This window comes from Chrysoperla carnea, chromosome 2 (assembly GCF_905475395.1).
Source record: "Chrysoperla carnea chromosome 2, inChrCarn1.1, whole genome shotgun sequence".
In the NCBI taxonomy this organism is placed as follows: Eukaryota; Metazoa; Arthropoda; class Insecta; order Neuroptera; family Chrysopidae; genus Chrysoperla; species Chrysoperla carnea.
The window spans coordinates 8,852,452-8,868,315 of record NC_058338.1 but is presented as its reverse complement, the minus strand read 5'-3'; the positions used below and the strand labels follow the sequence as shown (position 1 = coordinate 8,868,315).

Genomic DNA, 15,864 nt, shown 5'->3' with positions numbered 1-15,864 from the left:
ACACTTATGTAGTTTTTTTTCTTGTTTTGGTTATGTTAAATCATCTTAATAGTTCAATAACACATGTCCGGTAGTCGTAATTTGAATTAATTAAGATTTATTTCCTTTAGCTTGAACCTTTAAATATTTTGTTCTTAAAGCTGTTTTAATAAAAAAGAGTATGGTTATAAAAAATACCCATCTAAAATCCGAATAACTCGAATATTAAAACGGCCTGTAGACATATTTTTGTGGACAATTCATCACTTCTTCTAAATCGATCTTGTCGATCATATCCGAATATATATTTTAAATAGCAACGTTTTTGAAGCGGTCTTGCAACATTGTCGATCTCAAGTATGTTTTCTATCTATGTAGGCGGATAACAGAAAAACTCCGTTCATTTGAACAGGGCAACCCCCGGACTTATGATTGGCAAAAGAACGAATCACACGAATAGTGGAATCAGTCCACTTTACCCAAATTGTTCGCGTTTTCATTTTGTTTCTGTAAAAGTTGCAAAAACATGTCCCTGTAGCTTAACAATGTTGCGCTGTGAAATCAGTTTTATAAAAATTGACAACCTAATGGACATTAGGGGTTTGACCGATAGATTATCAATCAAAATATTTGATTAAATTCCTATTGAAATGACTTTTTAATGATCCGAAGAATTGATCGAAAACTTCCTGGAGTAATTTTTGAGGATCTTGAATTTTAAAGTTTTGATTGAACCTGAATTGAATTGTTTGGGAATTCGAAATAAAATTCTTCTGGACTCTATGTGAGCAATGACCCTAGAATTGCCAAAAACGCTATGTAATTAGTGCAATTAAATTCAATTGAAAATTTGTAGTTCAACTCTGTAGAGTATATTTCTTGGGTATGCAAATTCCAATATCATTTACATCAGTTATGCAAATATCATTCGATATAATATTGTAAACGTTTTTTAATTGCTATGTATTATATTACGTAAGTGATACACGCGCCAATACCGACCGGAAATACAAATTTTTTCCTTACATATAAATCAATAAAATGATTTGAGTGTGTAATTGAAAATAAATAAATCGATTCAATTAAATAATGTTGGCTAACGTAAAATGATTACTTAAGATAAAAATTCATATGTTAGTTTGACGGAGAAAAGTCTATTGGTGGTTTACGTAGCGAATAAAAGTCTAGGGTTTTTATTTCGTTGTTCTTTTTTGAGAACGTCCAACAACTCAAAAATAATGTTTACAAGTTTGTGAAGATAAGCAATTTTCACTTCTGACGTGCAGTCCTAAGGCTGCCAATTATTATTTTTTTTTAAATATCGATATATCGTTGCCATTACTAATCGTGGGTCATAACACTAGATAATTGTGTGAAAAATCGTACAAATTAACATTTAAGAGATCTGTTAGAAATGTCCGGCTTATGCGAAATAAACAATATAATAAAAATATGTGTTTATATTAACAGACAGTTTGACATATGTATCTACAATTAATAATCTGTCAAGTATTAAATGATGCTTCAAAAATTGAAACAAATGATAGACGGATCATAAGATTTTTTATAAATATCGCTTTAAAGTATCTCTTTGTGTAAAATATTATAAATGTAGGGTTAAGTTTTTTTTTTTTGTAATTTATCTATTTTATTTATACATCATTTTATTTTTTATAACCTTTTTGGCTAATTAAAATCAAAAAAAATATTACCTAATGATGTCACTGCTATTTTTAGAACTAACAGAAATGAAGAGATCATTTTGTTAACTATATTCTTTGTTTACTAAACATCCCTTAAGGTAGTACTATCGGTAATAGATTTTGCATTCAGAATTTAATGAAACTTGACATAGTTGTCCATTATTATATCATAATTAACCAGTTAAATTTTTAGGGAAAAAAAGATATTTTAACATTGATCCTCATGGGAAATCACACATTTTATTTTATTTCACAAAACTAGACGATCAGATTTTCAGTTCTCCGAAGGCCCCTAAAAATTTAACTGGTTAATTATGATTCCAAAATTCATTAAATTCTGAATGAAAAGTCTATTACCGATAGTACTACCCTAAGTCTCAAAATTTTATGGAATTTTTTTAAGAAGTTCGTTTTTATTTGCTTGGAAAATCTAACCAAAAATCGTTCTAAATCCTAGGGGCCTCGAAAATATAAATAAACATCATAAATCTTATACAATAAATTTTGATTTTGAAAACATGAAAATTGGTAAAAAATGATCACTCGTTAGGGATGTAGAATGGAGTTGGAATTTATCCCAGAAATTACAATAACTGTTTCGGGAAGCGGATGGATAATGTCTTGCAAATATGATTGATCAATTATCATTATTTATTTATTACATTTTTGCATCATTGAAAACTTGAATTTTATTATTTTAAAAAGATGATAATTCAGTTTCTCAGGGCCACTAACACTTCATAGTATGAATTAATTTAAATAAAAAAAGTAAAATTTAACCGCAAAATAAATTAATACTAATAAAAACTAATAATTCATAAAAAAAAAACTATGTATGTAATAATGTAATTTTTCCTGATACGAACGAATTTTCCTAGAACACCTTTGTTTTAGATTAATTAATTGACTCCATGTATAAAGTCCATACTCGGTGTATCAGAACAAATGGTCAATAATCTACAGTTGATGATAGAGATCCCTTCAACAGATTGCGGAATGAAAATTAACTCTAAATGTAACATACTGTCAGAGATATTGGCATTGAGTTTTATTTCAGGCTGTTTCCGTGGTAACCACAAACTAATTTATTAATATAATTGTGGGGATGGACATATTATAAGTTTGTAGTTTGTATATGTGGAAAAATTGAAAATATTAAACGAATTTTTTTTTAATCATCACAACGAGTCTGTTTGCAAAGTTTCAGGTCGATTGAATCACTGAAAATGGGTTAAAATCGATCCAAAGTTTTTTCAGCAGACAAGCAGACTCTCAGAGAAAGAGAAAGGAAGTAAAAAATAGAAAATCTATAGCTCTGAAAGAGAGCATTTTCTAGCACGTTTTTCTTCTACCAAATTGATTGTATTGGTGTACCTTATCACTCACTATAGATTTAGTACACCATACACCTATATTATTGACCATTTATTCTGATTCATCCTGTATAAATGTTAATAAGTTAATTATGTTTAATGACAGGAGATGATCGCATATTTATGTAATAATCATTACGAAATACATAAATAAATAATAATTATTTATAGGTGCTAATTAGTACTTTCAATAGTTTATTATTTAATTAATTATGAATATAATCAATTTCAGTAATATTATAAATTTTCGATACGTAACCATTAGAGCAACTTTTTTATTTGGTCACTCGAATGCTAACAATTCATTTTTTTTTTTAATGGTTGAAAATTGTACAACTACAACAGTTTTTGTTTATATTCAAGGCCGTTATTTATCGAAAAAGGCTTCGTGAAGTTTTCTTGACGACTTTCAATGTTTTAAAATAAAATACAAAAATTCTCTATTTATTTTTATTCAATAATACATTTCTTTGTTTGAATATTTTGTATGATGTAATTATAAAAGTTATTAATTAAATAAATGATGTTTTAATAATAATAGGTATTATTTATTTGGTAGCCATATTACTAATTATAAAATTTGATCATTCAAAATATAGAATTTGATCATTTCTATTGCTCAATAAATATGAATAAGATGACGTCAACTGTTTATCATTTGATTCCGTCCTATTGCTTATTAAAAGTTACAGCAAATAATGCCACATAAACTTTTATAATCGTTTCCGTTAAAATTTCAGACTAAAACTAAAACCTCTTACAATTTTTTTTGTTGAGGTTTTGACGTTTGAGTTTCTATTAAGGTTAAGGGTTAAGGGATTGCAAAACTCTTCTTAATACATTAGTTTCACAAAAATCGCAAAAATTTTTTCAGAATTTATCCAATTTTCCCAACTTTTTTATGTAATCACTTTACGAGAATTACAACAAAAGTATAGACTTTCCAAAGTAAGAATTAATACAACATTTTCCTGGTTAGCCAATTAAATATTTAATTCGTAATTTAATACTAATAAAATACCTTGGAACTAAGTTTCCGCATCCACTATCGCAAAATTCTTCTTATTTTTCATCTTAAAAAGTTTCTTAACAGTTCCGAAAAGGTTTTTATTAAAAGAAAAGTAGGAAAGTAGACTGGAAAACTAGGATATAGGATATGGGATCGATTCGAATAATAGATACTCGCAATTCTTCCTTCTATAAGGGGCTTTATAGAAGGATGCGGTAAATTACTGAAATCAAAAGGTCTTAAAAGAGGGTGTTAATGGGGTATAATAAATATTTGCTCGTTTCAAGGCTGGGGAGTTAAAGAGAAAGAGAAATTGTTGTTGATGATTTTTGTTTTCTACGTTTCATATCAAGAGGACTTTAAGGCAAGCATGGGCTAGTTATTTTAAGTCGAAGTCACCATTGTTATAACTTTATTGTGTGCCATAAACTTTATTTTGTGTCTCTTTATAAAAGTCCGCTTTGCTCATAGAGGAGGAAGCGAGACGGGCATAAGACTCTTCTTCCTATCTCAGTTTTTTTTATAGTAATGAGATAGGTAGTTAAAAAAAGTTCTCTCTCTATCTTTCTCGTATTTTTGGTTAACAATGGTTAGGTTGTCACTGTCTTACTCGTATTTTAGATAAAAAAGTCTGAGGGACTTCTCCCACGTTTGCCCATGCCAGCTTTAGGGACCTAGAGGTGAGTCAGAATAAAATGTCAAAAGAAAATCTTTAATGGTTTTGTTTATAATGTGATGATGGTATTTGTTTTTAAAGTTAAATAATAGTACAACGAAGCAGATGGATAACAGGTAGTACATAATAGTTTTTCAATTTTATTTTTTAAATAAATTTTTTAATGTAATTAATACTATAATAAATTTTATTTAAGTACTTAAAACTCAGCATGAAGTCGCAGGCGTATTAATTTTAGGTACATATTTTGTAGTAAATTTTTGAATGTGAACAAAATTAATTATTTGAACTTGTTTTAAATACTATTGCATTAAGTATTATTAATAAATTTACATAATAATCAAATTAATATTTATGAAAACTATGTTTTTTTTTTAATTTCTCTTATATTATTTTTATGATTTATTTTCATATTTTGTTTTTCAACATAATTATTTAATTACTTAATTATTTAAATTAAGAAATTTGATATTGCAAGGAAAAAACTGGATTACTGTGACTCCACTGTATTTATTAGACCTAAAAAAATCTAAAATTCGTATACGCATACAGTAAATTGACCCTACAAAAGATTGCGTTTCTCTTTTTTGTAAAAAAATTCTTAAAGACTTTATTTTTTACAAAAGAACTCAACGCCAACTATGTACCTATGTTACGGAACCCTAAAAATTTAAAAATACGTATCAAGGTAAGGTGTTGAACTACTTGAAAGTGTTAAAAGCTACGATGATTTCATAAAATATAATTATTTTAAGGTTTTCTTTGTTCATTTATGATTTTATTTATATTTTTTATAACATACTAGCAGATACCCACCCGCTTTGCTTTATCTCGATTTTTTCAAAGGGGTACTACCCTTAAAAAAATTGCAAAAAATCGAAAAATTATTTTTATCTCCAATTTCGATAAAATTCAGTATATAAGGTAATTTGGACCCAAAAAGTGCAAAAATCGCGTGCGTTTGAGGACTGGTCGCATAGTCTTTGCGATATGGACCAAAATCGATCCAAATATCGCGATATCTCAGAAACTGGGCATCCAATCATTAAATTTACCCGATTTTTATACTTTTTGGACCAAAATTACCCCAACCACCAAGTTTCATCAAATTCCAAAACAAAATTTTTTTTTGCGTTTTTCTCGATTTTTTCAAAGGGGTACCCCTTAAAAAAATTCCAAAAAATCGAAAAATTGTGTATATCTACAATTTCGATAAAATTCAGTTTAAAAGGTAATTTTGACCCAACAAAAACAAAAATCGGGTGCATTTGTTGACTGGTCGAATAGTTTTTGAGATATGGACCAAAATTGATCCAAACATTGCGGATTCGAATCCAGGCAGCAGTAGTACATTGGTCAAACTGATTTCCCTTGGATAAGAACAAAGTAATCGACTTCAGCAAAGTCATAAAAATTTTATTGTAATCGGATGTAGTTTAATAAATAAAGATTAAAGCTAATGATGTGGGTAGCCTCTGTTATAGACATAAATGTCTAAAAAACGAAGGTGAAACCTAATTATTATTATTACTTTAAATAAACAAAAAATTTTAAGTTTAAATTAATGAAAATATATATCTTTGCCTATTTTTTAACATTTCTCTGTATAACTAAATACAACATTATCGATCCCCTAAAAAATGAGTTAATGAATGTTTTGACGTTTTCTAGAATTTCCATTCCATTTTCACAACTGAGAGTGGAAAATTTGTTAAAAAATCTGTATGAAACAAGGATATTGACAATAAATTTTAAAACTATGAAATAATTAATTAAAATTAATCTAAATATTTATTATTTAACGTGCAAAATAAATACAACACAAAACACATGAAATACAATAATGAGTAAATGTTTTAACTGACATCACTGTTTATATGTGTACTATATAGCTACAGGTACATTACAAATAAATATACCTATATGAGTAATTTATTGGATAAGGTGTCTTTTGTTAAACAAGCAATGGGGATATGACATAAACAGAGCAGGCCAATGACTTTCTGATCAAGTAAATAATTATTATTTGTTGTATTCTTTCATGTGTAAAGTTGCTTATATGCTAAATATTTTGATTTTACTAATACTAAATTATGTATTTATGAAAATGAAAACCTCTGTAAATATTTTACGGTAAATAAAGTCATAATAATAACAAAATATAGTAAAATTTTTGAAGTGAAAACTTCTTTAGCGGCGTTGTACACTTTTTTTGTAATGGGTAAAAAATGTTAAACTCGCGTCAGGGCGTCAGATCCTGATCGAAAATTCGTAAGACTATGTCACAGTCAGTACACAGGTTCGCGTCCGATCACCGAAGTTAAGCAACATTGAGCACAATCAGTACTTGGATGGGTGACCGCTTTTTTATTAAAAATATAATTTTGTTTTGTTTTTTGAAGTGAAAGCTTCTTTAGCGGCGTTGTACACTTTTTTTGTAATGGGTAAAAAATGTTAAACTCGCGTCAGGGCGTCAGGACACGTGGCCTGATCGAAAATTCGTAAGACCATGTCACAGTCAGTACAAAGGTTCGCGTCCGATCACTGAAGTTAAGCAACATTGAGCATAGTCAGTACTTGGATGGGTGACCGCTTAGGAACACTATGCGGTTGCCTTTTTATTAGAAATATATATATATTTTTTTTTTAAGTGAAAATTTCTTTAACGGTATTGTACACTTTTTTTTGTAATGGATAAAAAATGTTCGTTCATGAAATTGTCATGTTTGTGTACGATAGCCCAATAAATAAATATTGTATTCTACCACATAAATGATAGTACTTTTATACTGATAATTAAAGCAACTCATGCAAAATTATTCCCTAACCATTACAAAATATCAAAAATGCACAAATGTTAATATTCAAGTTTTCACTTCTGCCGGCACTCCCGGAGTGCAACCCGTCTTTTTTTTTTATTACTTTGCTCGAAATAATTATTTTCATTTTACTATGGTTTTAAATCAGTGAAAGGATTCAACAGATTGGTAAATTAATTCTTAATGGGATTTGGATTGCAGCATTTCCTCCCAAATTATGGGGGATATTTAAAAATCTCTCTATAAGTTTTAAATTTTTAACTTAGATTATTTGTAACTATTTATAACTATCCTACTCTTTTTATTGTTTTTCTTCTGGTACTGCTAAAGGCGTTATTTTTTATCAAATCCCATGGAGGTAACTTTTGGAATCATAGCAAACTTAAAGAAACTAGGGACTTACTTGACTTATGGCCTTTAATCCCGAGGGAACTTAGGGGCTCAAAGAAACTAGAAACATTCATAACATTCCTGGAATACTTGAATTTTTAAAATCTGGAATCATAGCGTACATGAAAAAATTAGAGACATTTATAATATTCCTAGAAATTCCAGGAATTATAAAAACTAAAGACATTCATAATATTCTTAGAACTTTTTTAATTGTGTTCTCGACTAGTTATAAGAATAGAAAATAGCTGTAAAGTAACGCCAAAATCAATACAATTAAAAAACAGAAAGTATTGAAGCCAAAACTAATTTAATAGAGCGAACACATTTAAGAAAACGAGTTAATTGGTTTATTAAATACATACCTACATATAATAATAATGCCATGTTATATCGATTTTCCCGGAAAGACGCACGAAGAACAATCAAAATATACAGATTGCTTGGAAATTATGTGGTTTTTTTTATTGTAATAATTTTCGCAACTTAAAAACTGTGACATTATTTGTTCTTTAGAAAAAGATTTGACACAAGTTCACTTTTCAATGTGTAACTTATCAATAACTTTTGTAGTTCGATTTTCTGGATGAAAACAATAATTTTCTTGTAGAAAGTCAATAAATTTTTATATTAAAAATCTTGACATAGGAAGTAATTAATACAAAATAACCTTACTCTTACTACGTTGAGTAAAGTCAGCATGGTTGACGATGCGGTGACAGAGCGCTATTTTAGTAAAATACGTTTGTTTTTTATGATGAAGGTAGTAAAATAACAATAATATGAAGTGCATTTTAATTAATTTTATGAGTTTTTCACATCTCAATGACATCAAGTCAATATAAATAATGTATGTTTGTGCTGGTGTGATTTAAAGTTAAATTACACATGCGTGTGAATATTCACACTTCACAAGTAAAATTCATAAGTATCAATAACATTGTTTATACCATGTATATATGAAATATATCAAGGTATACTAAGTTTAGACCCAAGTTTATTACGCTTGAAAATATTGATATAATTTTGATATAGGTGTTCACAAACATAATTTTGACATAGGTGTTCATAAAATCACCTAAAGAGTCCATTTCCGGTAATCCGACGGCCTGGCATGTGAACACGATAGCTCAAAATTAAAGAGATATCAAGCTGAAATTTATAGCGTGCTCAGGCTGTAAAAAGTGGGGTCAATTTCGTAAATGATAAGCATAGGGGAACCGACTCAGTGGTCGAGCGGTCTAAAGCGTTAGCCTTTGACCGCCTGGCTACTGACTGAGAAGTTGCTGGTTCGAATCCAGGCAGCGGCAGTGTGAACAATTAAAATTAATGGGGCGGTAGAATTGATCACATCGTCGCTTGGATAAGAACGAAGTAACCAATTCCATCTACATCATAAAATGTAATTGTATATATGCGGATGTAGTTAAATAAATAAAGATCAAATAATGATGTGGGTGGCCTCTGTTATAGGCATATGTCAGAAAAACAGAGGTTAACCCCATTATTATTATTTGTTATAAAGGTCAATGCCTTGGGTTCGTAGGACCTATCTTCTAAACCGTGAGAAAGAACAAAAGTTTCAATATAAAAAATGTTCCTTTGAAATGATAGTATATCATTACTTTGTGTGTAAGAGTGGCTATCTTTATTTATTTATATGAGATAAAAAGAACAAACGATTGCGTAGGTAATCAAAACTGTCTATACATGGTACTTTAACAATTAACTCAGTCAATTGTTTGTTTTCACTTGTTTTTATTATGGCATTGAACATTCCTCTTATGGAAATTTTTTATTAACACCCATAATGAATGGCTTAAAGGATTTATCTGCTTTTCAAAATCTGAAGTTGTTTTCTAAAGCTTTATCTAGCATTTATCGCGGTCGGCCAGCAAGATGACATGATAACTTCAATTGCAGAATGAACTTTAACGAACACGAATAGATAAATTTCTATTACAGTACAGTCTATCGATCTCAGACATCTTTAACAGTGTACTCCAAATTTTTTTAACGTGTTTCATAGGAGTTGTCGCCTTATTAGCTCAGTTGGTTGGTGTAGTGCGTGGTATATGCATGAAGAAGGTTTAATCAGCCTCTGAAATTGAGGAGCTGGTAAATGAAATTATCAGCGGAAAGGTGGTAAAACACATATGATGGTATAATGGGTTCTATAGCATAAGTGTGTCTTTCGTGGACAGCCAATATAACCTAACGTAAAATAACCTTTATAGGAGTTTTTTGCAATTGTATTGCGATGTTCTAATTTTAATTCTGCCTATAAATTATTCTAAAAATAAAATTTAATATATCTGTAATTTATAATTGAATTTCAAACGTTTTCTAACTTCCGACAGGTGTTATAATTATAACTATTTTACATTAGTTCTTACAAAATATTATAATTACTCATTTATTGACTTCCTTAATTAACAAATAAATAATATGTAAAATTAATCGGCCTCGTTCATTTTTTAATTTTTGTTTTATCATTGTTCCGTATTTAAACCGCAATCGGACATGTAACAGTTAGCATGGTAATCAATTTGTTAAAGTGTAAAACTTATAAGGATCTTTTTCTAAGGGCTGCGATCCGTCGATTGGAATTTGCCAAGCTTTAATTTATACAAAGTATAGTATTTTAAACAAATAAATATAAATTAGTTACTTGATTAGATTTTAAAATCAAAAATACTAATTGATTTTAAATACCTGTATATTACTCATATGTAATTCTATAATTTATACATTGAAATTAAATATTTTTAATATAATATTGTTTTAAAATAAATAATATTTTAAGTTAGTCTATGATTTATTATTTATTACAAGTGAATTTAGTTGATATGTCTAGTATAATTATTACTCAGTAATTGTATTAAATTTCATTATAATAATAATTATTTTATTTATTTATTTATTTATTTATTTTTAAATATCAATGGCAGCAAGTGTAAGCAAGTGATTTATTTAATTTTTCTTTAATGCACTTCTAATACACAACCGACATGCCGCCATAATTATATTGGGCAAGCACTGACTAACAATACTTTCCATGCAGAGTATATCAACAATTAACTCAGTCAATGGTTTGTTTTCACTTGATGCTTTATTAATTTAGTAAAAGAAAAGTTTCTTACGTAATATGAAAACTATTAAAGTTTCTATATTTATTATTATTACTATAAAAATCTTAGGAAAATTTATTGAAAATTCATTGTATAAGTCGATTGACGTCAGTGAATATTTTAATTTAATGCTTGATTGAAAAACGTACTTAATGTGTGCTTAAATAGAAATAAATATTCATAAAATGCTTCACTAACGATTCAATATTACATGATTCGTTCACGTGGTGGAATATTTATTACATTTTACGTTTTACAAGAGACAGTTAGACATGTATGAAAACTTTACAAAATCCATTTTAAGAATTATTACATTTTTATTATGATGTCATCTTGCAGCACCTTGCATAGAATGATCTAAGCTTTATGAAGGACTTATAAACTCAGGTCAGTGTATGTGATATGAAATCATAATGAGTTCACGAAGATCGTAATCCGATAGACGTTTTGCAGGACAGAATCGGACTATCGAATTTGTATAATTATAAAGTACTGCCTAGGATAGTCAGGAACTTTTTGCAAAAGAGTACCTTGTAATCCGATTAATTACGAATCCAATGATAAAATTCTGTATGTTATACTCTGAAGTACAATAGGCGGATTACAAAAAAAACAATAATCGGATTACAGGGGGTGCCGAATTACCGAGGGTCCACTGTATTTTAATCCCATTTTAATATGAAACAAAGTAGAACAGTCAATTATTTATTCTTTGGTGAGGTACACACCAATATATCAGTATATATAATAACCAGCGGACGATCAAGACGCTTTTAACGATACCTCATTAGTCAAAATATGATGAAGTAGATCAGATGATATGTGATTATACTTATGCTAATAAATAATTACCTAATACAAGAAAAAATAAAACCGGAAAGACTATATTTAATTTCCACGACCTTATACGACCTTCACAATATATAAATCATATATATGCAACAAGACAAAACCACTTAGTAAAAGCAATAATCATTATTCATGTCTACAATAAAATATTAAATAACATTAATATTTAAAGGTCGATGTATGACGTCATGTGACGTCATGTAACGTCATGAAGCATTACAAAAAATTTTCAAAAATATACCATTTGTTTTCACAATAAATTCGAGATCAATTCTAAGAAAAACTATGTACTCAATAGTTTTTTTACAATCATGATTATATGATAAGATTTTTAATGAAGAATTTTCGTGAAAAATGCTAATTTTTTTAAGAAATTTATTTAATTTTTTTAAATTTTTAATTGCATTACTAAGATATGAATATGACTCAAAGATCTGATTAAGTACCTAGGTAATATATCTCTTATAATATTTTAAGATTTTGGAGGGAGATATTTATTTGTTTATATTAGATTTTTGTCTTTTATGATTTTTATTTAGTTTATTAGAATATTTTTCTGTGTTAATATCTTAATGTGTTCAATTTTTTATTCTGTGCATAAATGTGTATGTGTTAGAGGGCCTTTTCTTCGTTCGATTTATTGTTCTAAATGTGCTATAACTTTTTAACAAATGTGTATAACAATGGACCCAAGGTATTTTAAGTGTAGTTTATAAGTACTTTTTGTTTTTGTTTACTTTTAATCATGTATACGATCTTTATTTACATTATGGTCTCTCGATTATAATTGATGATTTTTAATATGATACATACAGCGTTAACTAAATATTGATTAAACAAAAACAAAAAGTAATAATAATAAAGTGAATAAACAAAGTAAAAATAAAAAATTCAATGCATGCGCATGACATGAATCCAAGAAGCCCGGGTTCGAATCCTGGTTTGAGTGAATTTTTTTCAATTCTCTTTAATTAGTTTATAAGGATTTTGACTTTTTTCCATATTCATGTTTATTGTACATTATGACGTCACAGCTCATTATTGTGTTTTCATGTGAAAGAAGATCGGATTTTGTTTAATCTAATTTGAAAGAAAGAGAAAGTGTGAAATAGCATTAAAAAGAACATTAAACTTTAAAATTTAATATTAATTAAAGTGTTTTTTTTCTTTTATTTGTAGGGAGGTGTACAGTTTTTGGTGTTCACGATTGGGACCAACAACAAATTGTATACCAGCTGATTCAATTCAAGCACTTTTTAATGATATGCACTTATATCCGTCCAAAGCTCAAGGTGAGTGAACAGTTTTAAAAGTTTCTTACTCATTTAGTAAGTCAGGAAAGAAAAGATTTCGTAGTTTTAGTAATAGTATACCTAATCGCTTTTATTATACCCTGCATATGAAATCAATCAGAGTATATTAAGTTTAGCCCCTAAATAACCACTTTCCGTTTTCTCGTCCATAAGCACGTAACTCAAAAACGAATACTTATCGAGCTGAATCGAACTGAAATTATTCATAGTGATTTATCCATTAATATTCATATATAATGTGTTGAAATAGCAAAAGCTATTAAAAGTGTCATGAATGAGGAACTTTGACTTAATTTCATAATAAAAATATATAAGCATTTGCATGCTAATTTCATGGAAATGAAGATAGGGGAAGGTTCTGCGATTGTTCCCATACTTTTTGAATACTCTGTATATTAATATACAAAGTTTCAAAAAATGAAAATTTTTTTACCACATAAAACTGCTAATTAAAAATGATTAATCTATAAAAATATCAATATTTACAATCTAGTCTAGTCGAATACAATTAGTAAGCAGACTAACAGACAAATTATTACCTGAATGCACTGTTGTTAAATAGGTCATACTTTTTTTATTAAAAATAACCCTGTATGGGTGTGTGGCCTTGAATCAACGAATTAATCATTAAATCGCCCTTGGTTTTCGAAATATTGAAAGTTGTAAAATTGATTTTGAAAATTACGACAGATATCGAACAATTTTATTCTTACTTTTCGTCTCATATCACCAAGTTATAACATAAGTCACTATAAATCATGAAAATAATTTTGTAATTTTTAAAATATTAATTTAATTTTTAAAAAAAATTTAATTTTCTTATTAAATAGCCATTAACATTAAAATTTAATGACCTGGATCAATGTTACTGAATAAAATAATCTCTAATCCCACGCTTTGTATATGTATTCTTTAACCCTTTCATTATAAAGAATGACATCATGATTAATTCGTCATCCAACCATTTTTATTATTATTTATTTGAATTACTCAAGTAATTATAAAACTATTGATCCATTTAAATGAAAGGTGAAATATCACATTAATTTTCTATTGACTTTTAAAGTCGTAAGTACACAGAGAATTCGTTAAAAAAATATGTTTGTTATGATGACGTGTGAATCTACTACAAATGTCCGTCGGTTGTTGATGATTATTGGTTGACTAAGTTATTAAGCTCGTGTATCTATTGTGTTTTTTGTAATCAACATATAATTTTTTATTAATCATAATTTTATTTAATTAAAAAAAGTAAATGAAGGATATTTTAATAACACGTTTCTCATATTAATTAATCTATATTACAATTATTGTATTGTCACAGGCATGCAATAGTTTTCAATGTCAACAATATTATGCTATTAAACCCCCTTTCGATATTTCGAAAACCGAAGCAGATATTTAAAAATTTTATTCTTATTTTTCGTCTGCATTCATGAAGTTATAATAAAATATATCATCAAAGTTGAAAATAAGATAAAAATAATTTCAATCTTAAATCTATCCTACTCGTATACCTTTTATATGGATGGAGACACTCTATCCTAAGGTTTTTTTAAATTTTTTGTTTTATCTGTTCCAAGTGAAAATTATCAAAAACTTTCAAAATATGTCTTTTTCAATAATATTTTACTTAAAAATTTTCATGGATACCTAAGCTGAAATATAAACTACATATTGTTTGAATAAAAGTCTATCTATTCACTCCGTACGTGAGTTTCGTTTCCATGGTAACGATACACTACTTTAATTATAGAATTGTATTGATGCATATATAATTGTATGGATTGCATTTAAGACTTACATTGAAAATTTAATATTATTGTCTCACAAATTTAAATAAATAATTATAATAATATACATTTGAAAAATAATATTTGTGCAATTTGATTTCTTATTTTCACAATTTTTAATGCATTAAGTTTAATTAATTCGTGTTTTACAATAATTTTAATTTGACATTTCTATTACATTAACATGTAAAGAACTGCAAATTAGTAATAACAGCCCCCTTTAACGAAAAAATTTTTCACTGGAAGCGCTGGCATCGATGTTATTGTCCCTACCATGACTACGCACACAACGAATAAAAAAATTTTAATCCTTTAAATCCAACTTTGTTGTCATGATCATACATCCATAAGTTTTAATTTAGAAATTAGAAATATCGGAGACGATTTAAAATGGTCGTAATCGGTTCGCTCTTTTAAAAATAAAACTGACCCACTTTAAACTTTCAATAATATTTTGATTTGCTTTAAAATTATATAAAATTTTGCTTAAAATGGGCAAATATTTAAAATACATGTATTAATAACAAGTGTTATGTGCGGGTACCTATTATACTCCCAAACAAATGAATATTATGAGAATGACTTCACACTTATTTAAAATAAAAACACATTTTATATACACACTACAAAATTTGTATATTGAATATAACCTGTCCAAAATATTAATTATAATATTCATTCTTATTACTCGACTATCAAAATAAAAAAGGAGGATTTTTCCACTATATTACTTTACCAGTGTTTAAGTTACTTAGGATTTTTTCAGTTTGCCGAGTTGCAAAGTTTTTAAGAAAAACCCAAAAAGGCGTAGAAGAGTACAATAAAACAA

General features: G+C 27.9%; 1 protein-coding gene across 1 annotated transcript in view; it reads left to right on the top strand.

The window, feature by feature from the left end:
• LOC123291437 overlaps positions 1-15,864 on the top strand; it is a 120,560-nt gene that overhangs the window by 81,742 nt on the left and 22,954 nt on the right. Inside the window, exon 2 of the mRNA XM_044871727.1 lies at positions 13,109-13,221. Coding sequence (XP_044727662.1) covers positions 13,109-13,221 — 113 coding nt within the window. The remainder of the gene's footprint in view (positions 1-13,108; positions 13,222-15,864) is intronic.